Source organism: Capricornis sumatraensis, chromosome 1, assembly GCF_032405125.1.
Source record: "Capricornis sumatraensis isolate serow.1 chromosome 1, serow.2, whole genome shotgun sequence".
Classification (NCBI taxonomy): Eukaryota; Metazoa; Chordata; class Mammalia; order Artiodactyla; family Bovidae; genus Capricornis; species Capricornis sumatraensis.
The window spans coordinates 34109774-34128537 of NC_091069.1; the positions used below are offsets into that span (position 1 = coordinate 34109774).

The 18764-nt window shown below is 45.5% G+C and overlaps 1 protein-coding gene across 1 annotated transcript; it reads right to left on the reverse strand.

Moving 5' to 3' along the window:
* Positions 1 to 147: 147 nt before the first annotated feature.
* On the reverse strand, positions 148 to 15327 carry CGREF1 (cell growth regulator with EF-hand domain 1). The gene is made up of 6 exons (XM_068977202.1): positions 15268 to 15327; positions 2938 to 3028; positions 1833 to 1898; positions 1685 to 1755; positions 1421 to 1545; positions 148 to 934 (listed from the first exon to the last, which is right to left on the reverse strand). Exons 2-6 carry the CDS (start codon positions 3015 to 3017, stop codon positions 488 to 490), a joined length of 789 nt encoding a protein of 262 aa, XP_068833303.1. The 5' UTR covers positions 3018 to 3028; positions 15268 to 15327; the 3' UTR covers positions 148 to 487.
* Positions 15328 to 18764: the final 3437 nt, after the last annotated feature.

Here is an 18764-nt window from a genome sequence, read left to right on the forward strand (position 1 = left end):
GGTGGGGAGCAGATACAGGGAGATGGAGCAGACCTGCCCTGAATACAGGAGGGTGTGTTGGCGATTGGGCCCTGGGGAGAGGCTGGGCTCCCTTCCCCAGTTGTCTGCAGCTGGCTGTGGCCTAGTGCTGAACTCTTCTGTCTCGTCTGGGAACACTGGGTAAACTGAATTCCTGCCCTCCCAAGAGACCTGTCTGGTCCCTGACCCCTGCAGTCTGAGGCCAGGGCATGCTGGGCCAGAGGATCGATGGCCCAGGGGGATGGGTTCATTCAGTTGTTTATTGGTCATCTGGTCCCTAAAGCTGCCCTTCAACTTAGGGTCTCCCTGAACTGCACAGACTGAACTGAACTGCACAGAAAGACCTACCACCTACTGGGGCCAAGGAGGGGGCACAGAGGTGGTCGTCATCCTAATATACACACCCTACCCTTAGAGCTTATGTTCCAACACTGAGACTTCTAGTGGTGCAAACCTGTACCCTCAAGGTTTACATCTCACTATTCTCCAGTTGAATAGCATGAATCTCAAGCTCATGTGGGGCGTTCTTAGACCCCAGTGTTTCTCCTAGAAGTTCTTCTGCTCTCCCTCCAGCGTCCCCAGTCTCTACCTGTCCCCCAACCTGCCCTCCAGGGCCTGGGGCTTCTTTTACAGCATCAGCCTGTCCCCCAGCCTCCTGTACAGGCTCCAAGAACTCCATTCTGGCCTCTGGCTGTCCTCCAGCTGCTTCTCCAGGACTCAGAGCTTCATATGCTTCTTGTCTCGGTGGGCTTTTAGCCAACAGAGGCTGCATCCCAACATCTTGTGGCTCCAGAGGCTCTCTGGGCTCTGTGTGCCTTGGAGCCTCTCCAGGGAAGTTGACAAGCTCTGCAGGGGTCATAAGCCCATCCCCATTCAGGTCCTGAGTCTCCAGCACCTTGTCCACTACCAGGATCACCTGTGGAAGAGTCTGTAGTGACTGGAGATGCCCCCAGGAACCCTGACCCTCCCCATACGACCTACATCCCTGCTATGCAGGCTCTGAGCCCTCCTTTTACAGGGGATTCACTATTTTTAAAAAAGTCATGATGAGAAAAACAAAAGCAGACTTCCCTGGTGGCTCAGTGGTTAAGAATCCCCCTGCCAATGAAGGGGACATGGGTTCAAGCCCTGGTCCAGGAAGATTCCACATGCCTGGGGGTAACTAAGCCCACACACCACAACTACTGAAGCCTGTGCACCCTAGGCAGTGCTCTGCGACAAGAGAAGCCACCGCAATGAGAAACCCAAAGACCACAACTGGAGAGCAGCCCGACTTGCCACAACTAGAGAAAGCTTGCCTGCAGCAATGAAGACCCAGTAAAGCCAAAAATAAATAAAATTAAAATAAACCCCCAAACCCCAAGGAGCTGGGTCTTCTTCATGGAGAAGAAGAAGGGCTTACCGGGTTGGTGGTGGGAAAGTCAGAAGCTCCAGGGGCCAGAGCGGCTGTCAACATGGACAGCAGCTCCAGGCCATCCAGCTGTCCACTCTGGTCGTAGTCGTGGAGAGCAAAGAGGTAGAGGAGAACTAAGGAAGAGAAGCTGGATCAGAAGAGGCATCAGGGGACAGCTGGATCAGGCAGGAGTCACGGGATGGCCCGACGTCAGTCCCAGCTCTGGTTGCCCTGAGCCTCCCGTCTACTGGCCCCATCAGCCCAGCCTCTTACCCTGCTCTCGGCTCATGTTCTCTGGCTCCTCTTCCATCCTCTCTAGTCCCTTTAGGTAGTTCTGTAAAAGTCTGGCAAAAAAGTGGAAAATCAGCCCACTAGACACCAGTCTGCAGCCCCAGGCCTGGCCTCACCCCAGCCTACTCACCGAAGTTGCTCCTGGCCTGGCTCGAAGGGGTTGGGCAGAGGCAGATGCTGTGCTTCAGGGTCCAACCTGGAGAGGGAGGGAAGGACTGGCCTTGCAAAGAGCCTCCCCAAGGGCCCAGCCTCATAGCCTTGTCTCCCAAGCTCCTGATAGAGATCACCTCCCAGGCCCAAAAGGAGCTGCTTCTCCGGGTCCCCAAAAGCCTTGGGGGGAACCTCAGGAGCACGACCTTACTCCCCAGATTCTGCCTTTGCAGATTTCTAGCTTAGATGTTAAGTGAAAATCCAAATAAAATATCTGGTTAGGTGGTGGCTAGAGGAGGCCACACCCAGTAGACACAAGGTAGTGCTCCAAGGAACCAGCACAGTGGGTGGCAGGACGATGTGGATTGTGACAACTCTTTTCCCGTGATGTTGGTTGCTAAGGGACAGGTCTCTAGCTGAGCCCTGGTACTGCCCAGTTTTATATAGACCCAATGTGCTCCATAACACAAAATGGACTCTTTTCACCCCCCACATTGAGGCGTAGACGTTGGTCTTAGAGTTTCAATCTGCTCAAGGGTTTTTATAACGCTCAAGATTTTCTCTTAATTCTGGACGGGGATCCCTGTTTGCCCAAGTCACTCCAGACGTGTGATGTCAGAGAACTGTCAGGAGCTGTTACAGCAACTTTTGTCACTGCTGCCAGCCCTCACTGCTGCTCGTGTACCCATCCCCTGACCCCAGCCCACATACCCCCTGCATAGTATTAATACACAAAACCTCAAAGAAGATACTCGAATAAAACAGAAATGATATACTAAGGATCTCTATTTCTTTGGAGCTTCCACTGTAAGAAGCTCCTCATAAGGGCAGCCCCTTCCCAAGCACATAACCTCACACCTCATTGGAAACGAGCTCCCAGTTCCAAGTGAATCCAGAAAACAGGTGTCGATGCCCACTTTGGAGAGGATACTCCGACAAGCACAATGCAGTGGTTGAGGTGGTGGGGATGACACAGAAGTCAAGGAGCGTATACCCACTCTCCCAGATTCCAGAGGGGCCCATGCTACACTTTCTGAGACTCCCCCTGCTCCCAGCCCATGGCTCTGCCCTCTGAATGCCATTACCTCATGGTGCCATCCTTGGGAGCAGCCTGACTCAGGGGCAGGAGCAGCAGCAGTAACGTTCTCATCATCACAGGTAACATCCTTCCTGTAACTGGAAGTAGGAACAGGAGTAGGGAAGCAGAGGGAAGGGGTCTGCCACAGAGCGGGGATCGATGGATTAGACAGCAACGCCTCCCTCTGCCTCTACCTGCCATCTAGGGGACGGGACTCCTGCACAGGGAGGAGCCACACAGGACGTCAGCCATCCCCAGTAAATCTTATTTCAGATCCAGCACGTAGAGGGCATACTGCAGACCTGTGTTGGGAGAAGCCGAGCTGCAGACAGGAGCCTCTCCCTGCACCCCACTCCTGTTCCCCCCAGAGAAGTGCGTGCCCAAGTCACTCCAGACGTGATGTCAGAGAGCTGTCAGGAGCTGTTACAGCAACTTTTGTCACAGCTACTAGCCCTCACTGCCGCTCCTATAATCATTCCCTACTCCAGCCCGCATACCCCTGCAGAGTATTAATGCACAAAGCCTTGAGGAAGATACCCAAATAAAACAGAAACGATATGCTAATGATCTCTATTTCACAGGTAACATTAACGGGTGGCTGGGGAAGTGCTCAGAGAAGTGCAGTTTAAGCATGTCTGATTTAGTTCAGTCCAATTATTTTACAGAGTCGCTTCAGTTGTGTCCGACTCTGTGTGACCCCATAGACGGCAGCCCACCAGGCTCTGCCATCCCTGGGATTCTCTAGGCAAGAACACTGGAGTGGGTTGCCATTTCCTTCTCCAATAGTTCAGAGAGGTTAAGAAAAAGGCCGAACTAGACATGCCAAGAGTGGGACTTCCCTGGTGGTCCCGTGGCTAAGACTCTACCCTCCCAATGCAGGGGGCCTAGGTTCAATCCCTGGTGGGGAACTAGATCCCATCAAGCCACAACTAAGAGTTTGCATCCTGAAACTAAAAGATCCCACATGCCGCAACAAAGACCTGGTGTAGCCAATTAAATAAATATTTTTAAAAAAAGAAATGCAGAGAGTCACAAAAAGCCTTAAATAGGGAGGGAAATAAATTGTTTGCATTTATTAAAAACTCACTAAAGAACAAATCAAAAGAAACTCAAGACTCTTTGAAATAGGTCAACACTCAGGTAGGGCTTGAAAACACAACAAATCAGGGTCAATATAACAGTGGTCCCAAGAACTGCTGTTTACTAAATGCAGTTGGGGAAACCAGATCTCAGTAGAAAGGAAAAAAACAAAAACAAAAATGTTCTTTTAGGCCTACATTGTGTAGGTCCATTGGCAGCACAATCAACTGATTAAATAAAAATAGTCAAATAGGGGATCAACCAAAGCACAGAGCAAGAAGCTTTCTCATTAGTCCCAGGATCGTGTACATATCATGTGAGTTTCTGAGGAAGCAGAAGCCCTCCAGAGCTGAGGGCTGAAACCTCAAACTCATCTCTAGGAAGACAAATCAACAGGTCCTTGATGGTCTACAGCAGACAATTAGGAACCCTCTGAAATAGTGCCCTATACTCTGGCTGGCATTGAATTTTCCTGGAGAAAGGAGCATAGCTTTCAGCCGATTCTCAAGAAGTTCCATGACCCTGACAAGGTTCAGGACCACTGCAAAGGAAGATATCATCTTCCTAGAGTTGGTGAGCATCTGGCCAACAGGTGGATGCTTGTGTAGCTATTACACAAATAGAGCTGTCTTGAGCATGGAAGACCACAAGTAGGTGAAGCTACTGAGAGTCATAGAAACTGTCCCCGTTTTTCTATGTATAAGTTGGCCTGAAAAGATACAGTAAGTCTACATGGTTTGTTGGTGTGGCCAAGTAGATGCACAGCTGCCTTAAGGCTGTTCATGGGAACTCCCCTGGTGATCCAGTAAAAGAATCCATCTTCCAATGCAGAGGACGTGGTTTTAATCCCTGGTCCAAGAACTAAGACCCCACATGCTGCGGGGCAACTAAGCTCATATGCCTCAACTACTGAGACCAAGCACAACAGAAGTTCCTTCATGCTGCAGCCAAGGCCCAACATAACCAAAAATAAGTAAATATATAGGTTTAAAAAAAAATAAGAATGTTCATGAACTTTGGCTGGCAACGTAGATCCTTGGGCTTTAGTTGTTGTAGCCAGGAGAGAAGATAGGTCTTGGACCCATCCAAGGGAGACAGAACTGAGCTCTCTATACGGCTTGGGGACCTTTAGAGGTCCTGCCACAGGGAAGACACCTCAATGAAAGGATGGACTAGAAAAATATCCAGGCTTCCATGTCTGGGAGTATGAGAATAAACGTTCCAATGAAAGTAACCACAAAGCTAGATAAAAATAGAAAGTATATTTTTAAATGCATTTAGTTGGCAAGAAAGTAAGAAATACCCAGAGCATAAAGCCACAGTGGAAACAGTAATCCCTGGGGGAAAACTGTGCTTGAAGTCAACTTTTGCCTAGGGTATCTGCCAAACCAAGCCAACTGAACTTGAATTATCAGCTGAATGCTTCATGCAGTAGCAAAGACCAGAGATAAAGAATGCTTGGGCCCATTGAATGTGAAGAGACTAACAGGAGATTCCTTACATATAGTTGGGATTAAAATAGCTGTCCTCTCAAAATGTAATTTATACAAAGAAAAGATTGATTCTTTTTTAAATGCAATGAGTGAGTTAAATAAATTAGACAGGTGATGTAAGAATTAGTGAACTGGAGAATAGATCTAAATAAATAGTCCAGAGTACAGTTAATTGAGTCAAAGACATATAAAATATAAAACAAAGCAGCATGGAGGAGATAATAGAGAAAATTGGATTAAAAACAGAATTTGAAGAAATAGTAGCTGAGATTATTCTATGTTGCAAAACACTAACACTCCCATCCAGGAAGCCCAACAATCCCAGGCAGATTAAATAAACAGAAATACACATCTAGAATTGCTGTTCTGAAAAAACAGAAAACCAAGAAAAAGAGAAAATCTCAAAAGTACTCAAACAGAAAAGACAAATCACCTAAAAGGAAGCATAATTAGACAGACAGCTGATTTCACAACAGCAACAGTAATGCCATCACTGACTCAATGGACATGAGCTTGAGCAGGCTCTGGGAGATGGTGAAGGACAGGGAAGCCTGGCGTGCTATAGTCCATGGGGTTGCAAAATGCCGGACGTGACTGAGTGACTGAACAATGCACCCCTATGTTACTAGACATTATTTACTATAACCAAGATATGGAATCATGTGATATATATACATGCATATATATATATATATATATATATATATATATATATATATATTTACATGTGTATACTCACATACACATACACATGATGAAATACTACTCAGCCATAAGAAAGGATGAAATAATGCCATTTGTGGCAACATGGATGGACCTTGAGGGTACTAAACCAAATGAAATAAGTCAGATGGAGCAGACAAATACCATGATTTTACTCATATGCAGAATATGAAAAATTATTTTAAAAATAAAAATAAAATAAATGAACAAATCAAACCAAAACAAACAAACAGATCTAGAGAAGAGAACAATGGTTACCAGGGAGGAGGGGCTGGGGGAGGGTAAAATGGCTAAGGGAGATACACTGTATATTGATGGATGGAAACTAAATTTTTTTATGGTAATCCCACTGTAGGGGACACAGAGGTATAAATATAAAGTACACATAAAGCTTATATAATATTATTTTTTAAAAAAACACAACAGTGATGCCAGAACACAGTAGTATAATATTTCAATGTGTCAAAAAAGGGGTGGGGGAAATGGCCATTTTAGATTTTTAATCTCAGCAAAATTATCTTTTAAGAATGAGATTATACAAAAAATGTTTGACAAATTTTAGATAACAAATTAGAGAATTTACCACCAACAGTTCTCTATTAAAGGAAATTCTAAGAGATATAACTCAGGAAAAAGGAAAATGATCCCAGAAGGAACATTTGGAATGCATGGAAAAAGGGTGAAAGAAGAAATCAGAATGGGACTTCTCTGGTGGTAGAGTGGATAGGAATTCGACTGCCAATGCAGGGGACACGAGTTCAATCCCTGGCCTGGGAAGATGCCACATGGAGCAGAGCAACTAAGCCTGTGAACCATAACTATTGAGCCAGCGTGCAGCAACTACTGAAGCCTAGAGCCTGTGTTCCACAAGAGAAACCATCACAACAGGAAGCCAGGGCACTACAGTGAAGAGTAGCCCTAGCTTGCACAACTAGAGAAAGCCTGCTCATAAAAATAGACCCAGCACAACCACACACACACACACACATGTGCAAAATCAGAATGTGGGGAAATCTAACAAAGATTGTTAAACAATGATAATTATATTACTATATGGAGCAAAAAAAGATGGTGTGAGCTACATTATTAGACAACATTAAGATATAAGGTGAGGACAGTTGTTTGGGAAGAGAGTGGACATAATGATCAACTGTTAACTATGCATGTAAAAATTTTCTAATAACCACTAAAAGATAGAAATGAAATGTTTGACCTCAAACAAGCAGAAAAAAAAGGAACGGAAATTTTTAAAAATCATTCCAAAGGAAGGCAGGAAAACAGAAAAAAGAGAAGCTAAAAATTAATTAAATGATTAAAAAGGAAGACAAGTAGAAAGCATAAAATAAGATAGTAAAATAGATCCAAGTATATCAGTAATCATAATAAACATAAATTGTATAAACTCATAAGTTAAGAAATAGAGATTATCAAAATTACATAAAACAACATACAAATCACATGCAATTTTTAAGAGATTAAGAGATTAACACAGAAAAGTTGAAAGCAAAATGGTGGGAAAAGGATACATGAAGCAATACTAGAGAAAAGAAAACCAACATAGCTTTATCAATATTAGAATAAATGGACCTTAAGGTGAAAAGCGTTATTATAGATAAAAGCATGTCATTATAAAATGCATGAAAATTTAATCCCCTAGGAAGGTATAATGATTCTGAACCTGTAGATACCTAACAACTAGCCTAAAAACATCTAAAATGATAAATAGCATAACACTACACACCTATTGTTATTTAGTTGCTAAATCATGCCCAATTCTTTGTGACCCCAGGGACTGTACCCTGCCAGGCTCCTCTGTCCATGAGATTTCCCAAGCAAGTATACTGGAGTGGGTTGCCATTTCCTCCTCCAGGGAATTTGTTCAAACCCATAGAATGTACAACACCAAGGATGAACCCTATGGTTGACTGTGGACTTTGGATGATTATGCTGTGTCAATTTAGGTTCTCAATTCATTGTGTACCATTCTGGTGGGGCACAGTGATAATGGACATGGCTGTGCATGTATAGGGAATTATATGGGAAACTTCTCAGTTTTGCTGCGAACCTAAAACTGCTCTAAAACAGTCTTTAGAAAAAAAGCTGGCATAAACTCAATCAGAAAAATCTAATCTGCTATTATGGGGGAGAATTTAACATCTATCAAACAGTATCTGAAAGATTAAATAGACTAAAAATTAGTAAAAATGTAGACAGATGATTGGATAAAACATTTACTAAACTTGAGCTAATGGACAAATAGAGAACCCAACTCCAGTCACTTAGCAACTGCATATTCTCAACACATGTGGATTATTTATAAAAACTGAAAAGCAGAAGGCCAAAGAATGTGACTCAACGAGTATTAAAGAATAAGTCTCATACTGTTATGAGATTAAAAGCAATTACATTAGGAATCAGTAACAAAAATGATGTAAAAAATCTCATTTAGGGAATTCTCTGGCAGTCCAGTGGTTAGAACTCTGGGCTTTCACTGATGAGGGTCTGGGTTCAATCTCTGGTTGGGGAACAAAGACTCTACAAGTTGCATAGTACAGCTAAAAAAAAAAAAACCTTAGTTATATAATAACTGTAAAAAGCACACTTAAATATACATCAGAGAAAAATATCATAATGGAAATTTTTCAGTACTTAAAATTGAATAATATAGCTAAAACAGTATTACAGGGGAAATGAATTGGCTTAAAAACTTAGAAGAAAGGCTAAAAGCTAATGAGTTAAGCTTCCAACTCAAGAAGCTAGTAAAAGAGAATAAACCCAAAGAAATTAAAAGAAATGAAATAACAAAAGATACAAGAATTTTAAAACACAATAGAAAGGAGTGTGCGTCTATCTGTGTGTGCTAAGTCACTCCAGTCATGTTTGACTTTGCAACTCCATGGACTGGACTATACGTAGCCTACCAGGTTCTTCTGTTCATGGGGTTTTTCAGGCAAGAGTACTGGAGTGGATCGCCATTTCCTTCTACAGAGGATCGTCCAAAGCTAAACAACTGTGTTTCTTCAAAAGGAGTAATAAGTTAGAAAACCTCCAACAATTTTCATTAAGAACAAAGAGAAAAGGCACAAATAAACAACATTAGGAATTAAAAGCAGACATAACTGTAGAAATAGAAGAAAGTTGTAAACTTAGCAGATATAGCCATTTTCCTAGAAAAACTTAACATTGAAACTGACATCAAAAGAAACAGCAAATTTTGTTTCGTTTTTTTGCAAATTCTAAAAGTCCTACAACCCTTGAAGAAATTGAATTAGTAAGTATTAACCTATATTGTTTTAGGAGCTATAAACTATAAACTAAAGCTATAAACCTGAACTATTTCTAGAGCAACCTGCCAATTAATTGCCATAAAACTCTGATCCAACAGTATCATCCTGAGGATTACATAAGGAAGAACACAAATAGAAAAGAAATTATAAAGATATTTATAGCTGTGCTATTAATAGTAGTCAAAGAACTGTAAACAACCTGAATGTGTAACATTTAGACAGGCTAAGCAAATCATACTATGTGACAGAGCCGTTAAAAATGATAAATATTTCTAATTTGTTTTAAAGGAAAAAAATGGACATATTTGAGTATATTTAAAGTATGAACTTCTGTATTATGAAAGAGACCATGAATCAAGTTCAGAAGACAAGTGATGAAGGACTGGAGGGAACAGTGTTCAAAGCTTTAGGGTTTTCAGGATGGTGCTGTTCACCACCACTCCCAGCGGGGGCTTTGAGATGGAAATCTCCATGGAAACCCTATGGAGACTGAGTGAAAATCCAAGAACTGCAGCATTATGTGAGGGTGAGGATTAGAGAAAAGGCTCTGCCCACAGCAGGTTTATGGTTAGGAAGCAATGGCTTAGCAAGGGTCTAGGTGAGTGGACAGGAGGGCTGCCTCACCCAGTTCTTGGCACCCAGTGTGCTGTGGGTTTGAAGACAGGAGGCTGAGGCCTCCAGGCTCTTAGGTGGAAATAGGGGCACAAAATGGTTGAATGGGCCAGCTGGCCAGAAGAGGCCAGAAGGAGAATGACAATAGGCATAGGATGCAGCTGAGGACGCCATGGGAAGCAGCAGCCCAAGTCAAGACATTTGGTGACAAGGACCAAGGAGGTGAGCCTTTGTAGGGAAGGCAAGTGTCAATATAAGTTTATAGAATAAGGGCTAGTTTTATTCAATTCTTATATTTATTGAGCACCTACTATATGGTAGGCACTAACTTGTAAGTAAGATGATAATATTAGGTAAAATTACTCATTCTTTTTTCTCCATAACATTTAACATATTTATGTAAATAGGAAAAGATACAAACCTTAAAATGACAATTTAAGAGAAAAACAGAAACACAGAATCGCTAAGGAATAGGGGATGTAACCCAAAGTTTAACGGTATGGGCCCTAATCTCAGGCTGGCCTAAGTTCAAATGCAGACTCTGCAACTCACCAACTGTGTGACTTCTGTGTTTTAGAACCTTGATCTGTAACATGAGGATGACGAGGGCATCTCTCAGGGTGTGGTGAAGGTTTGATAAGACAGGATGTGTAAAAGGCAGCACTTGGTGATATTATACAATAAGGCATTTTCCTCCCAGAAGTTTTTCTGGACTGCTCTGCAGGGGCTTCACATATACCTACCATTCTGGTCTCCCCACCTGGATATCTTCAAATTGCTTTCTCCTCCCCATCTGTTTACTGTCAGGACCTGGGCCAACAGCAGGCACAGGAATAATTTAAATCCCCCAGAGCTGCCAAAACCTATTATCCAGGCTTAATGCATTATCACCACTAGGAGTTGCCTTTTGAAAGAGGACATTTGGAAACTACAAAGAATGACTGGTGGGAGCTGTTCAGGCATAAAGGAGAAGCACCCATCAGATCCCCCTAATCCAGTCACTCATTAGGCCAACGGCGCTGGTTTGAAAGACATGTCTACCCTCAGTGAGGAAAGGGGAGGGTGGGATGAGTTGGAAGAGCCTTGGCATATATACACTACCATAGGTAGCTAGTGGGAGGCTGCTGCACAGCACAGGGAGCACTCAGCTCGATGCTCCGTGATGACCTAGAGAGGTGGGATGAGGGGGGAGAAGGGAGGTTCAAGAGGGAGGGGATACATGTATATGTATGGCACTGCAGCAAAGAACCTGCCTGACAACATAGGAGATGCAGTTTCGATCCCTGGGTCGAGAAGACCCCCTAGAGAAGGAAATGGCAACCCACTCCAGTATTCTTGCCTGGAAAATCCCATGGACAGTAGTGCCTGGCGGGCTATAGTCCATGGGGTCATAAAACTGTCAGTCACAACTTAGCAACTAAACAACAAATAGCATATTCTCTTCATTGTATGGCAGGAACTAACACAACACTGTAAAGCCATTAGACCCCAATAAAAATAAAATACAGAAAAAAAGGAAAGGGAAAAAAAAAGAGAAAAACATATCTACCAAGTCTTTCTTGCGAGAAATAGCTGAAGTCAAATTTGCCTTTCCTTGTATATGATCCGGACTTAGGAACTCACTTATAGTGAACAGTGGAAATGATGCCAAGTAACCTCCAAGTCTGAGTCATAAAAGACAACAGGGTTTGTGCCTGGTTCTGGCTCGCTCTCTCTCCCTCTCTTGACATGCAGATACACCCTGAACCAACGTGGAAGAAGTCTGCTGTGCTGAAAAGACCACGTGGAGGAAGCACATAAGGAGAGGGATGCTTGAGAGGTCCTGGTTGTGATTCCTGCAGCTCCCAGCTGCTCACTTCCCACCCAAGGGCCAGGCAGGTGAGAGAGCAAAACTGCGATGATTCCAAGCCACAGCCTTCCAGCTATCCCAGCCAACACTGCCGGAGCAGAACTGAGCTTGTCTTCACAGTCCTGCCCAGAATGTACACTCACAGGCATAGTCAATGCTATTGTTTTCGGCCACTAAGCTTTGAGGCGATTTGTCAATTGTCATAATGATAGATTGGCTTCTTGGCAGTCACACAGGGCTCTGCTCTCAGAAGAGCCCTGGGCTTAGACTAAGGCTCTGCTGTCTCTGTCTTGAAATTCTCAATCTTTTCTAATAGTGGGCCCTGAAAAGGATGACCTGGTCCTGAACCCTGCCTACACGAATTGCTCTTATTCTCCTCCTCTTGGTCCTATGTGTTTGTCACACGCAGGCAACTATTCAGCATGTGCAGTGGACAGGGCTATGGAACCAGCCAGACCTAGGTTCAGATCCCAGCTGCACCACAGACTGTCCCTGTGACCTTAGGTAGGTTAATTATCCCTCAGTAAACTTATCTGAGAACGGAGATAATAATACTTACTTCACAGAGTTCCAGTGAATACTAAGTGGATAACGAATTACTCCTTGCACAAGGAGTCTCTTATTCTTGTCCCTGTCTCTGATAGCTTCTCGTTTTAAAGAACCCTCCATAGCCACATCAGCTTCCCTGGTAGCTCAGTCAGTAAAGCATCTGCCTGCAATGTAGGAGACCCGGGTTCCATCCCTGGGTCAGGAAGATCCCCTGGAGAAGGAAACGGCAACCCATTCCAGTATTCTTGCTTGACTATTCCATGGACAAAGGAGCCTGTGGGCTACAGTCCATGGGGTGGCAAGAGTCAGATTCAAATTAGTGACCAAACTACCACCACACCTGCACCAGAGTAATCTTTGGCTGGAATTCCACTGTTCCAAAACCTTCAGTGGGTCCCTATTTCTATTATAGTTCAGTCTTCACCTGGACATTCAAGTCCTTCTCTGATCAGATATTGTGTTACCATTTTTAGACTCATCTTCCAATTTTCCATCATCCTAACATTTTGCTTCAAACAGATGGGTTCAGGAGTATGTGGAAATACTTTTCACTTTCACCTTGCAGTTCTTTTGCCCAAGCTGTTTCATCCCTTACCTGAAATATCCTGGGCCTTCCTGACAACCTTAACACTCTGGTTGCAGTCCACTTCAGAAGCAAATAACTGCATATGGGCTTTCAGTGTCATCTCAGTAACATTCTCCTAAGTCATGCTTCCAAATGTGACATTTTTAGTCCAAATAACTCACCTGTATGATTTAAAGGAAGCCAGTCTAAGGCATGCTTCCCTGGTGGCTCAGTTGGTAAAGAATATACTTGTAATGCAGGTAGACCCAGGTTTGATCCCTGCATTGGGAAGATTCCCTGTTGAAGATATAGCAACCAACTCCAGTATCCTGCCTGGGAAATCTCATAAACAGAGGAGCCTGATGGGCTACAGTCCATGGGGTCACAAAGAGTCGGACACGACTGAGTGACTAAACCACCAGCACCACCAGGCTAAGGCAGCTCAAGTAACATTTAATGAGGTTGATGTAATGTGATTTTTTCATCCTTTCACATTTCTAACTATTTATTGAAGAGTTGTTTGCCATGTCCTTCTCCAGGGGATCTTCTTGACTCTGGGATCAAACCTGGGTCTCCATTGTGGGCAGATTCTGTACCGTTTGAGCTACCCGGGAAGCCCTTGTAAGCAACAGAAATAAAGCAGTTATTGAAAACTGCCTGTCAAATAAATATGTTCCTAATCATTTTCTATAACTACAATGTGCTGAAACACAATTTACCCTAATGACCACAGAAAAGCCACCACAATTATTAGAGTCGTTATATAATCCAATACAGTTATTTACATCACACACACACACACACTCACAATGACCCTCCAGTATTTGATTTCTTCAAGCCTTTGCATCAGTGCATAAGAGGAGAGCCTGACCTTGGAGTTGGAACTCTGATCGAATCCAGTCTGTCATAGTACTAACAGTGTGATCTTGGCGGGTGTTGTGGGGCCTTCACTCTAAAAAATGAGGATAGGGACTTCTCTTGCAGTCCAGTGGTTAAGACCTTGTGCTCCCAGGGCAGGGGGCTTGGTTTCCGGGGACTCAGATTTGATCCTTCTTTGGGAAACTAATATCCCTCACGCCCCATGTGCATGCTAAGTCGCTTCAGTCGTGTCCGACTCTGCCTGACTCTATGGACTGTAGCCGCCAGGGTCCTCTGTCCATGGGATTTCCCAGGCAAGAATACTGGAGTGGGTTGCCATGCCCTCCTCCAGCGGATCTTCCCCACCCAGGGATGGAACTGGTCTCTTACCTCTCCTGCATTGGCAGGCAGGTTCTTTACCACTGACCACCTGGGAAGCCCCTCATGCCCCATAGTGAGGCCTAAAATATGCAAACTGAAAAAAACAGGAGGATAACGGTATCTGTCTGGAAGGGGCTCAGGGAGATGCGCTGGAAAATGTAGGTAGAGTGACTGGCAGTGAGTACTGCTCCCTGAGGATTTCAGAGACTCTAGGATGTGGGAGAGCCTTTTCATTGCTTGACCACTTGCACAGCACCCCTGTCGATGGCCATCAGCCTCTACTGGACTTCCCAGGACAGGAGTCTGGCACCTCACAGGGCATCCATTCCATTTCCAGCTAATACTGTCAGAAGTTATTTGGAGCTCAATCTTCTGCCTTAATTCCTCCCTCCAGAGCCGCCTGTGACTCTATCACAACCCGACCCCCTCGCAAGAGAAGAGGCAGTGGCTATACAGACCAAGAAGTCCCACACCTGAGAGCTGGGCTCCCCTGCCATTGCCAACAGGGTGTTAACCCTCGGTTCCTCCTTCTCCTCCTCTGTCAAATGAGGATGAAACTCCTGCCAGCCTCCCCCTCCCCCCGGGATTGTCAGAGCAACGAATAAGACCAGAAGGGAAAAGCCCTTGGGGGGATGATGAACTTCACCCTCCCCACCCCCCACCCCGCCCCATCACCGCGAAGGAGCTCAGGTCTCAGGTCTCCCTTTCCAGGCCCTCCCTCTACCTGCTCTCAGGGGTAACCTCGGAGAGGCGCCCAGAGGCGGGAGCCGGCGCTGCTGCTGCGTCCGAGCCGCAAGGGATGCGGAGGCACTGCGCCTTCAGCATCCGACCCGGAGCCAGGAGGCCGCCCCCGCCCGCGGTCCAGCCCCGCGGCGCGCAGCATCGCCCGACTGCCCGCGGCGGGGTCCCAGGCCACCCACCGGGCAGGGCTCGCACCCACCTGCGGCGGCGCTGGTTCATCTGGGTCGTCGCTGGAGGCTGTGCGCCGCAGCCGCCGCGCCTCGGCTCCCGCCGCCAGGCCCTCCCCCGGACCGCTCCACGTGGCCGCTCCACGTAGCTGTCCGGGCTGCGGCCGCCGCCCTGGCCCGGGCAGAGTACTGAGCGCCAGAGCCACGGGCAGGATCCCCGCCCCGCCCCGCAGACCCTGGCCCACACCCGGCGAGAGTGTGTGGTGTGCGTATACGTATGTGGGTGTGCGCGCGTGACAGATACAGACAACTAGGAGGCAGAGAGACAGATGATGAAGTTGATGTATATAAGAAGCATATTTAACTGGGGGGCCACTCCCTGCTGGGACCCAGATGTGTGTGACAAGACAGAAGGTAACTTACTGTTAGCCTGTGGGATTGTGACTGTGTGTGTAGCTGTGTGGACGAGGGGCTGGTGACACCGTAGGGAGGGGTGTTGTGTGTGGCCCTGTATCCAGTATGACAGTACTTGAGAGAGTTTGGCCAGTGCATGACTGGCTTGACTGGGTGTGTGACAGCACAGGATGTTAGTGGTGTGTCTGTTAGGGTATCTGTGTGAACTCTTCCTGTTTGTGATGCTCAAGTGACACTTGCAACTGTCGGCTTCCAGTGAAGGTATCATTGTGTGACTGTGACTGCATATCCCTGAGCGGTTGCTCCATCTGAGCCATGGTGGGGGGAGGGGACCTGGGAAAGCACCATCTTGAGGGCGATGGTTTGCCAGTACAGTGATGGAGTGTGTGGTTGTAGCTTTACGGTCAAATGAGTATCTCCAGTTTTCTCACAGGGGCCAGTTCCTTCACCGAGGCTTCAGACTACTTCCTCACTCACTGGGTCAAGACCTTTTTAGTGAATGACTTATCTTCCTGGAATCTTCAACTTCTCCCTCTCCCAATCAGCTCCTTCTCATCAGAGTCCATTGCAACAACAAGCTCACTCTCATCAAAGTCACCTGGTCCTCCTTCCTGTGGTGGACACTGCTGGACACTACCTCCTTTGGTCATGGCATCATTGGTTTTGGCGACACCATTCCTCTCTCTCCAGTCATTTCTTTTTAGTTTCTTCTGTGTCATGGAGTTCCTCTGGGCTCTCTCCTCACTCCCCATCTGCTCATGTGTTCTTCCATTCACATAGCTTCCATCACTATCTCTTCTGGGTTGAATTCTGTACCTCAAAAATTCATATGTTAGAGTCCTAACCCCTAGTACCTCAGAATGCGACTCTATTGGGAAATAGGGTGGTTGCAGATATAATTAGTGAATATGGGGTCATACTGGAGTAGGTTGGGCCCCTAATCCAATATTTTTTTCCCAATAAAAAGTGGAAATTTAGACACACATACACCGGCATGTGTGCATACACACACACACACTCTCTCTCTCTCTTCTCCCTCTCTCACACACACACACACACAAACACACACAGGAAGAACAGCATGTGAAGATTTGGGCAGAAATTAGAGTGAAGCTTCTACATGCCAAGGAATGCTGGAGATTTCCAGGGAACCCCCAGAAGCTAGAAGAGAGGTGTGGAACAGAGTCTCCCTCATTGCTCTCAGAAGAAACCAATCCTTCTGGCACTTTGACCTTGGATTTCCAGTTTCCAGAACTGTGAGACAAAAAGTTTCTGTTTTTCAAGATACCAGTTTGCAGCACTTTGTTATGGCAATCCTACAAGTTAATGTATCATCTGAATGCTGATAACTACCATAACTCAAATACAATCTCTTAGCCCCAGAACACTTCTGGAGCTGAACAGCCTACTGACTTGTGCCAGATTTTAAGTTTTAAAGGTGACTGAATGACAGCACAGAAAGGTCAATGCCAATGAAAGAGAAGTTTAATGTTACAGTTCCCTTAAGAGGAAGAGGCACAGCTTACCAAACAGGACCACAGAGGGAAGCACCAGTGTAGGTCAGAGGCAGAAAGAAGCAAGGGGAAGGCACAGGCCACAGCCTTTATTAAGCTAGAAAAGCAAGACAGGGCAGGGTGAACAGTTTAGGGTTGACTAGCTTGAAAAACTTCAGAGGGCTTTGGGGGCACAGAGGCTGTTCCTAGTTGACGAGTCTCTCGTCCTGGGTTGATTTAGGAAAGGGAGAATATTGGTTTGGTGTGTGAGAGTTGGATAAAGGAAGTGGTTCAGAGTATGGCCTCTAGGAATTTTTTTTTTTTTTAATCTTTTGGTTGCACCGTGTAGCATGCAAGATCTTAGTTCCCCAACCAGGGATCAACCTCTTGCCCCCTGCAATGCTAACTTGGGAGCCTTAACCACTGGGCCACCAGGGAAATCCCAGAGGATAGCCTCTGGATTGCAGAAGGGAGGTGAACAACTCTGGCTGTTCGTTTGGCCTTGTGATTAATTGATGCCAAATAGACAAATTCAGAATCTAAGAAAACACAATTAGAACACTTATCAGCACCCCAGCCTCTATGTGTCTGAGTCAGAATTCACCATCTTCCTCCTCAAAACTTCCCCTCTCCCCATTTCCTTATCCCAGGGTCAAGTCCCATACGCATCCCTGAATCTACGTAGTCAGAAAACTGGGGGTCATTCATGATTCCTCCTTCTTCCCCGACCTCCAACCTACTACCAAGTCCTATCAAATCTGCCTCCTATCTTAATAATCTTCACCGGCCAGGCAGCCACACTCCATGCCAAAGTTCTGTTAACAGCCTCTAACTGACCTCCTTCCATTCTCATCCCCCTCCAGCCCATTCTCCAAGTACCCTGAATGTTTCTTCTAAAACATAACTCTGATCATGTCACCCTTGCATGCTAAGTCGCTTCAGCTCATGACCCTAGACTGTAGCCTGCCAGGTTCCTCTGTCCATGGGATTCTCCAGGTTAGAATACTGGAACGGGTTGCCATTTCCTTCTCCGGGGGATCTTCCTGACCCAGGGATCGAACCTGCATCTCTTATGTCTCCTGCATTGGCAGGCAGGTTCTTTACCACTAGCACCACATGGGAAGCCCAATCAAGTCACCCACTAAAACTCTTGGATGGCTTTCCTCCACCCATGGGATAAGCTCTAGCATCCTTTATGCAACTGGCCACACCAGATTCCTGACCATCTCATATGCTCCAGCAACACCCAGTTTCTTTTGGTTCCTTTCAGAAGCCTCACATCCAGGCTTTTGTTTGTGCTGTTCCCCCTTTTGGAACAACTACTCTGTCCCCTCTTCCACCTTGCCTTGGAAACTCCTTTTTTTTTCTTAATTTAAAATTTCACCTTAAATGTATTGTCATTTAACATCTAGGTATGCTTTCTCAGATCCATGGCGTCTGGGCACCTTCCCCAGGACTCCCGCAGCAGCTAGTACTTCCTTTATCTAGCACCATACCCTATTGCAGGGGTTCAACCCTGACTACACGTTAAGAGTCTTCCAGAAAACCTGTAAGTTATATTAATACCTAGGCTCCTCTCCAGACCAACCATATCAGGAGGTGGGGCCTGGGCACTTCTGGTG

Bases quoted from the DNA above. Each gene is read 5' to 3' on its own strand.
- CGREF1 (XM_068977202.1), bottom strand. From the start codon at position 3,017: ATGTTACCTGTGATGATGAGAACGTTACTGCTGCTGCTCCTGCCCCTG. The intron at 1,899-2,937 runs GTAATGGCATTC...CTCCCTCTCCAG, and splicing joins CCCAAGGATGGCACCATGAG to GTTGGACCCTGAAGCACAGC. The intron at 935-1,420 runs GTAAGCCCTTCT...ACTCTTCCACAG, and splicing joins ACTTTCCCACCACCAACCCG to GTGATCCTGGTAGTGGACAA.